An 8,244-nucleotide genomic window follows, 5' to 3' on the forward strand; every position below is an offset into this window, starting at 1 on the left:
ACATTGTTCAGTTTACATGAATTTCGTCTGTCTTAAATTACTCATTTGAACTAGTGTGAATATTCAATATCTGTGGTTGGATGGTCAGGTCTCGCTGTCAACCGCGTTGGGGTTATTTTTATCATGGTTGGATGATCGGCTCTCACACTGTTTTAAAGTTATTTTTACTTGATCATGGTTGGATGGTCGGTTCTCTGTCAACCGGATTAGAATTGTCGCCCCTACCCTTACTCCACGACATCACTAAATCCGCGGTACAGCTGCATTTACTCCACGATGATTGATGGCGCACTACACTACAAAGATCCGCGGTCCGCGTCGCCTGTCCCGTGACCGCTTGCTTGCAGCTGCACAACTTGCTCCCCTCAGTCCTCGCTCTGGGCTAGCTGTTTCCCCATGGACGGCGACGACTGCGACGCCGGCGGCGAGTGGATCTGGGTGCGTCGACCGCAGGAAGCGGAAGCTGCGGCTGCGGCGGCGGGGTGGCCGGCGGAGGAGGCGCGGCCTCTGAAGGTGGTGTTTGGGTCCCCAGCCAGGTACTTCACCGACGCGGCGCCGATCGGGAACGGCCGTCTCGGCGCCTTGGTCTGGGGCGGCGTCACCTCCGAGAAGCTCCAGCTCAACCGTAATTAAACAGACCCCCTTCCCCTCTTCTGAAGGCTTAATTACTCTGCTATAATATCCCCAAATTTAGTGAAAATCTTGTCTTGGGGGTTTTTTGGTCGGGAAGCGCTCTCGTTCCAGCTCGGGAATCAAATTCACCCAGAAACACCACAGCAATAACAATGCTCTTAACAGATGATGATCTAGAACCTCGATTTTAAAACTATGACATCTTGAATAGCAACAAAACAAGACAAGATATATAGCACTTTTACTGAAAGTAGTATGATTTGAAGTCTGGAGTGCACTGTCGGAATGTGTGCATGGTGTTGCAGATCCTTCATGCCAGGATTCTTCTTTACACTTTTTAAATGAAAATGATAGTGATCATATTTATTGATCTTGCATGTGTTCTCCGAAAGTACAATCATACCACTTTTCTGAACAGATGACGTGAAAATTAGGAAGCTTCTTTTTCATTATTCTGTTACTGTTTCCCTATAAGTGAATGATATCAGTCTTTTTTGTCTCCTTTCCCCACTCATGTATACCTTTCACTGTTTCACATACACCTTCACTCATATTAGCTTTCTTTAATATTACCTATCTGTTTATTTTTGTAGAGTTTATTGCTTCATATCAAAACTGTTGATGCAGATGATACATTATGGACGGGCGGACCTGGTAATTATACAAACCCCAAAGCACCTACTGTTCTTTCTGAAGTAAGGAGCCTTGTTGATAAGGGACTGTATCCTGAAGCTACAGCTGTTGCTTATGGCCTGTCTGGTGATGAGACGCAGGTACACATTTTGCTTTAGGTTGATGGAAGAGTTGTGCTGCTATATCGACGTTTAAACATTGCTTATGTTTTAAATGTAGAGTTACCAGCCTCTCGGTGATATTGATCTTGCCTTTGGTGAGCATATCAAGTATACAAATTATAAAAGATACCTTGATTTGGAATCTGCAACAGTCAATGTCACATACAGTGTTGGGGAAGTAGTGTACTCAAGGGAACACTTCTCCTCAAATCCACATCAAGTAATTGCGACTAAAATCTCTGCAAACAAACCAGGAGCTGTCTCCTGTACAGTATCTTTAGCAACACCACTAGATCACCGGATTCGTGTAACAGATGCAAATGAAATAATCGTGGAGGGTAGCTGCCCAGGAGAAAGGCCTGCGGGAGATGACAATGCATCTGATCATCCTCCGGGAATGAAATTTTGTGCTATTCTCTACCTGCTGACGAGTGGTGCCAATGGCCAAGTGCAAGTATTAAATGATAAGATGCTGAAACTTGATGGTGCCGACTCAGCGGTTTTGCTCCTTGCAGCTGCAACCTCATTTGAAGGGCCATTTGTCAAGCCTTCTGAATCGACACTTGATCCAGTGACATCAGCATTCACAACATTAAATATGGCCAGGAGCATGTCATATGCACAGCTAAAAGCTTATCACATGGATGATTACCAGAGTCTTTTCCAGCGTGTGTCCTTGCAACTTTCACGAGGCTCTAATGATGTACTTGGAGGTAGCACTTTGGCTCACTTACCTGAGAATATCTCTCAGGATACTGCAGTATCTGATTGCACTGTGCAGATGGTTGACAGTTCAAGGTTAAACGAGCTTAATAATTCAGAGAAGCCTACCGTAGACAGAATTATAAGTTTTAGACATGATGAAGATCCTTCTCTGGTAGAACTTCTGTTTCAGTTTGGGCGCTATCTACTCATTTCTTGTTCGAGGCCTGGAACTCAGGTTTCCAATCTGCAAGGAATATGGAACAACGAGACTAAGGCACCATGGGGGTATGTTTTTACAACATATCTTGTCTTGTTTTGTTGTTTATGTCAGCTATATATCTTGGGGTGTTATTTTTTAGACTATTGAATAAGAAAACGGCTGCAACTGTTCGTCTGGGTCACACTTTGTAGAGCTTGTGTATTCAGAGAACACGTCATTTAAATATCATCCTAATGGGGTCACAAAGGACCAACTCTGTGAAATTGATTGTCCTTGCATGCAGTCTGGTGTTACATGACCATTTTTGCTATGGCAAGCAATAAATTTTAGAAGTTGAAAAGTCTCATAACAATCCTTAGCTGTTCTGCATCAAAATGAGGAAAATATAAGTGGAAAACATGACAAGTGGCCCTTTCTCTTAATATGTTTTAAAACTATCATGTAGAAGTTAATCTAATTTGCACATTTCACAAGTTAAGAGTTAAGACTAGTCTTTTCTTTTGAACTGAAGAGACTGGCCTTTGGCTTCAGTTTTAAGGTTTAAAGCTGTATTCATTTTTCTGTAGATTAATTAAGGATTCTCGTGTACACACATTGTGATCCTATTACTTGCAAAAGTAACACACATTTGGCCTTTTCGATGCTAAGACACCGAAGTAATTGAGGCCAACATTTTGTGTATCCAGTTGATGTTAATACATACAGGCATGCTCACTCCCTTAAACACATTGGATAATCAGTTACCAAATAAGCATATTGATTAACGCTCATATTCCCATTATTTTTATGTTATATTAGGCACATGGATTGACACAGCATGACAAAACACTGAATACATATGAAGAAAGCCACAAAAAATTTAAATTCCCCGCATTAGTTTCTTAAATATAGGTTTTGGGATTCTTTATATAAAGAATGTAACTTTGATTTTTTTATGATGTAAAAAAATGTAACTTGAATTTTCGGGAAGATGATAATTTAGTATATTTTTCCTTAATTTCTGGTGCATTCTGAACAATTGATCTACTAAAGGGGTTATCCATCTTTTATTCAAGTAAATTTTGTTGTGGGTAATATTGATTCTCTTGCCATTTGTAGCAACTTAATGCTGAATTTACTGCAGCAAATACCTTAGTGTTTGTAATGTAAGTTATTTGAGAGTATATTGATGATAGTCCTATTTACACTATTTTCTGGCAGTCCAAGTTTGATAACAATATGTCATTCCTTTCACTTTCCAGTACAGCTCCCCATCCAAATATAAATCTACAAATGAATTACTGGCCATCACTTCCTTGCAACCTTAGTGAATGCCAAGACCCACTATTCGACTTCATTGGATCCCTTTCGGTCAATGGGGCTAAGACGGCAAAAGTAAGTCTACTTTCATAAAAGAGAGTCTCTGGAAACAGTGTGTTCTCTACCCTGTATACTCATGAGTGTTCCAACATAGTTTTCTACTTTGTAGTGAATTGAACTTTTATGAATACTATTTCTTGTGGCCATGGCCTATAGCCTTGGATCCTACTCCTAGCAGCATCACTGAGGTCTGACAACAAAGAAGTAGCAGTGATGCTACTAGAAGCCTGGGACCTGCCAGTTTGCACAAGGGGCAATAGTTAGCTGTGCAGTTTCTTCTTTCTATACGATTTTGATTGCATATGTACATGTCTATAATGCCTACCCCAACTTGTTTGGGACTAAAGGCTTAGAAAAGAAAAGAGAGATGTACATGTCTATAATCTGTCCCTTTGACCCAATAGCAATACAAAGGTCGTTCTGTTGACAGTCACTACTACACGAGGATTGAAAAAGACCAATCTAACAAGGCAATTAGTTATTCAAATATCTGATTTCCACATGATACTGCATGCTACAGTACCACGACAACACTTGCTCCACGACATTATAAGTATATCTAGGTGATAGGGCTTTTCCTCAGTTCATTCTTAGTGTCACTGAGTATCGACTATTGAGTTTTTACTGTTAACGTGACAACGTAAATGTGAATACAAAATTTGAAGTTTGAGAGGCACTTGCCCTTGATCACTCAAGGATAAAGAATTGCAACTTTGTGCATCTTCTTGATGAATCATTTGGACAACTCTATTTAATGGTTTGTGTGTATTAGAATCTAGATGAATTCTACTTCGTGTTTAAACATATTACTAGATTTTATTTTATTCAGTTTACATGTTCCAAATGGATTTATAGCATAGTTTGGAACCTTGTATTTCATGGGAACTTTTTGAGGTAATGATATGTTTTCTTGACAGGTGAATTACGGAGCTAATGGCTGGGTTAGTCACCAAGTCACAGACTTGTGGGCAAAAACATCACCGGATGCTGGTGATCCTTCATGGGCTCTATGGCCAATGGGTGGGCCATGGCTTGCTACACACCTGTGGGAACACTACAGTTTTACAATGGACAGAGTGAGTGATGACATGGGCATGAAATGCAATGCCATGCAGTACTTGTATGCGTTCCTTTCTTGTATCACCTTTAAGCACAGATTGTGATCATACGTCATAGGCAGATATGCGAATTACTGTCGCCGCTTGCTTATATTGGAGCCTAATCTCCCTTTATGTTTATGTGATTACACTATCTTATTTGAAGAATTGGTGGTAAAAGGTAGGCCTAAACCAAATATGAGGGATAAGGCAAGCACTAATAAATTTGGATTAGACAAACTGGTTAACTGTACTAAAAGATAACGATGTTTAGCAGCAATGACTGGCCAATAGTGTTTAACTATCCTGTTGAATCGATTGTTGGTTCATCTACCTTTTTCATGTGTTCTGATTGATGGATAATGTCTTGGAGGATGTTGTGAATATATGGTGAATTCCATACTGATAGCTTTGCCGCAAAGTGCAAGCTCATCTTCTGGAGATTGGAGAGACATAAATGTGATATAGACAAGATCAAGTTACCTCAGATGTGATATTCTGTTCTTTTTTTGCAGGAATTTTTGGAGAGAACAGCGTATCCACTTTTGGAAGGATCTGCCTCCTTTCTGTTGTCCTGGTTGATTGAAGGCCAAGAAGGCTATCTGGAGACCAATCCTTCTACTTCCCCAGAGCATTATTTTATTGCTGCCGATGGCAAGAAAGCATCTGTGAGCTATTCAACAACCATGGACATGTCAATTATTAGAGAAGTATTCTCAGCTGTTCTTCTGTCTGCTGATGTAAGTCTTCATTTTTATTTACTGTTGTTGAAAGAGACAGGCTTCATTGAATATGCAGATACTTTGGTGATACTATGAATGAATCATGCAGATTTAAAACGTTATACTAGAGTTATAGTTAAGTCTTATCATTCTGGCATGTATTTATTTGAATGTTTATGTGATGAAATATTCATACGTGTCTTATCAGATTTTAGGAAAATCCAGCACTGATGTGGTTCAGAGGATAAAAGCGGCACTTCCAAGGCTCCCACCGATAAAAATTGGTAGAGATGGTACAATCATGGAATGGGTCTGTATAAACCTTTTATTTTTTTTATCTCTCAAAATGATTTGCATTGGTCTGTTCAGTTTCATAATACTTGTTTTTTATGCGCAGGCACAAGATTTTAAGGATCCCGAGCCTCAGCACAGGCATGTATCTCATCTGTTTGGTCTTTATCCTGGACATACCATGACACTTGAGCAAACACCTGACCTCTGCAAAGCTGTTGCCAATACTCTTTATAAAAGAGGTAACTTTTTGGCATATCAAAAGGGCAGTATTAGAATTTGATCCTTATTTGAAGTTATCAATCTTTAGTTTGGGTTTGTTTCAAAAGAAGTTGTGAACTCAGAGAACTTATAGTTAGATGATGACCTCCCGAGATTCCTTCCCATGATGGTTACTTGATCTTGCATGAGCTCCTTTTTGCTGGTCTCAGTCTTTTTTAGATTTTGAGGGTTAACTATTGAAGATAAGAGGAATGGACATATAGAACAAAAGAAAAAAGAAAAAGGAGGAATGCCATTCAGTGACATACTGTAACTGCATTCATCAAAAGCAGTATATGTATAAACACAATTGTTTCAGTAGAGCAAAAATACAAACAACCCACAGCAACTTAAAAACTTCTTAAAACAGATGTTAGCTATACACTTATGCACACGAGCATCAGCTTGGGTGCTCAACAATTTTATTTTTTAAAATTTTATTTTTGGAACGGGGGTGCTCAACAATTTCTTTGTAGAAGGATAGCAAGGTTTAATGGGACTGGATCGACCACTGCTGTTCTCATGTAAAATTGAAATAAGCAGTAACCATGTTCCAAGAGGATAATTCAGTGTTGTCTGTGCCAGAATTTTTTAAACTTCTTACAAAGGTTGCTGATCTTATTTCCCCATGGTCATTTTCTTTCAAATGGCAAACAGTCTAGTGGTATTATTAAGTTGATTTTTTTCTTATGCGGTTTGCTTGCATGACCAGCTGTTATATTCATTTTTCCCACCTTTCAGTTTGATCTGAAAAATACTGTTATTTCAACAACTGCATGGCACTGTTAAGAATGTCAAATTTATTGTGTCTAAGGTCAAGGGCTAGCTGTTAGCCATCACTTTCTCTGTCTTTGCTGCTTAGCACTGAATTCTCTCTATTGTGTAGGTGATAAAGGCCCTGGATGGTCTACTTCATGGAAGATGGCCCTGTGGGCTCATCTTCACAACAGTAAGCATGCATACAAAATGATTCTGCAGCTAATCACTTTGATAGATCCAAAGCACGAGCATGAAAAGGAAGGAGGTCTATACAGCAATTTGTTCGCAGCGCATCCACCATTCCAGATTGATGCAAATTTTGGGTAAACCAGATCACCTTCAACCTAATCAACCATGATCCAATATGTTACCATAGTATGATTACCTTGAATTGTGACACATGAAGTTCCAGCTCTATTTGACAAAACCATTCAATTCACCACAGCCAGCTCTGTTTACCATAGTATGATTACCTCGTGGTGACTCTAAGCTGTAAATTGTTAACCACTTAAAAGAGGTCTAATAATAGTGACTGCTACTTAACTGCGACGATCGATTCACAAACATCACAATGATTGTCTTCTCTTGCAGATTCCCAGCTGCATTGTGCGAAATGCTTGTGCAGAGCACCGGGAGTGATCTGTACCTGCTCCCTGCTCTGCCCCGCGACAAGTGGCCCCATGGCAGCGTTAAAGGTTTGAGGGCCCGAGGCGGGTTGACGGTTAACATCTGCTGGAAAGAAGGTACCCTCCATGAAGCTCTTGTATGGTCTGGCAGCAGTGGGAACTCGCTTGCGAGGATCCACTACGGTGATCGCTCTGCCGTGATCAGTGCCTCCCCAGGCCAAGTTTACAGGTTCAACTCGGAGTTGAAGTGCTTGAAGACTTGGCTACTGTGAGAATGTACGTGTGCTGGTTCTGCGAAATCTGAAGGCATTATCTGTTGCAACAAAATTTACTGAATTCTCGGTGAGAACAATAATGGAACTATATCCTAAGGCACAGCCTGCTGTGACAAAATTTACTGAATTCTCGGTGAGAACAATAATGGTGCTATCCTAAGGCACAATCTGGTGTGACAAAATTTACCGAATTCTCAGTGAGAACAATAATGGTACTGAATTCTCAGTGTGAACAATAATGGAGCGATCTCGTTGAACCTTTGCGCCGATTAAACTTCTTTATTATTCCGCTGAAGTTTTCTTGGGTTCTTTTCTTTTAAAATAAATAACGGGTGCATGTTCGTTGCCTGCATGAAGTCCAAAAAGAACCATATGGTGAACTTGCCCGATGTAGTCGCTTTGCACCCCGTGGTTTGAATATACCAACCCAATTATCATTCAAATCTAGCACTCACTCCTCTTCTCTCTATAGTGCCTAGCCTTATTCTTCCTCCAATTGTGC

The 8,244-nt window shown here is 40.1% G+C and overlaps 1 protein-coding gene across 1 annotated transcript; it reads left to right on the forward strand.

The window, feature by feature from the left end:
- Positions 1-285: 285 nt before the first annotated feature.
- On the forward strand, positions 286-7,999 carry LOC125552545 (alpha-L-fucosidase 2-like). The gene is made up of 10 exons (XM_048716146.2): positions 286-625; positions 1,261-1,406; positions 1,486-2,417; positions 3,594-3,726; positions 4,629-4,787; positions 5,324-5,548; positions 5,739-5,840; positions 5,928-6,063; positions 6,969-7,164; positions 7,433-7,999. The coding sequence occupies exons 1-10, from the start codon at positions 397-399 to the stop codon at positions 7,737-7,739; spliced, it is 2,565 nt and encodes an 854-aa protein (XP_048572103.2). The 5' UTR covers positions 286-396; the 3' UTR covers positions 7,740-7,999.
- Positions 8,000-8,244: the final 245 nt, after the last annotated feature.

Source organism: Triticum urartu, chromosome 4A (genome assembly GCF_056163025.1).
Source record: "Triticum urartu cultivar PI428250 chromosome 4A, HENAU_Tu73, whole genome shotgun sequence".
NCBI classification, from domain to species: domain Eukaryota; kingdom Viridiplantae; phylum Streptophyta; class Magnoliopsida; order Poales; family Poaceae; genus Triticum; species Triticum urartu.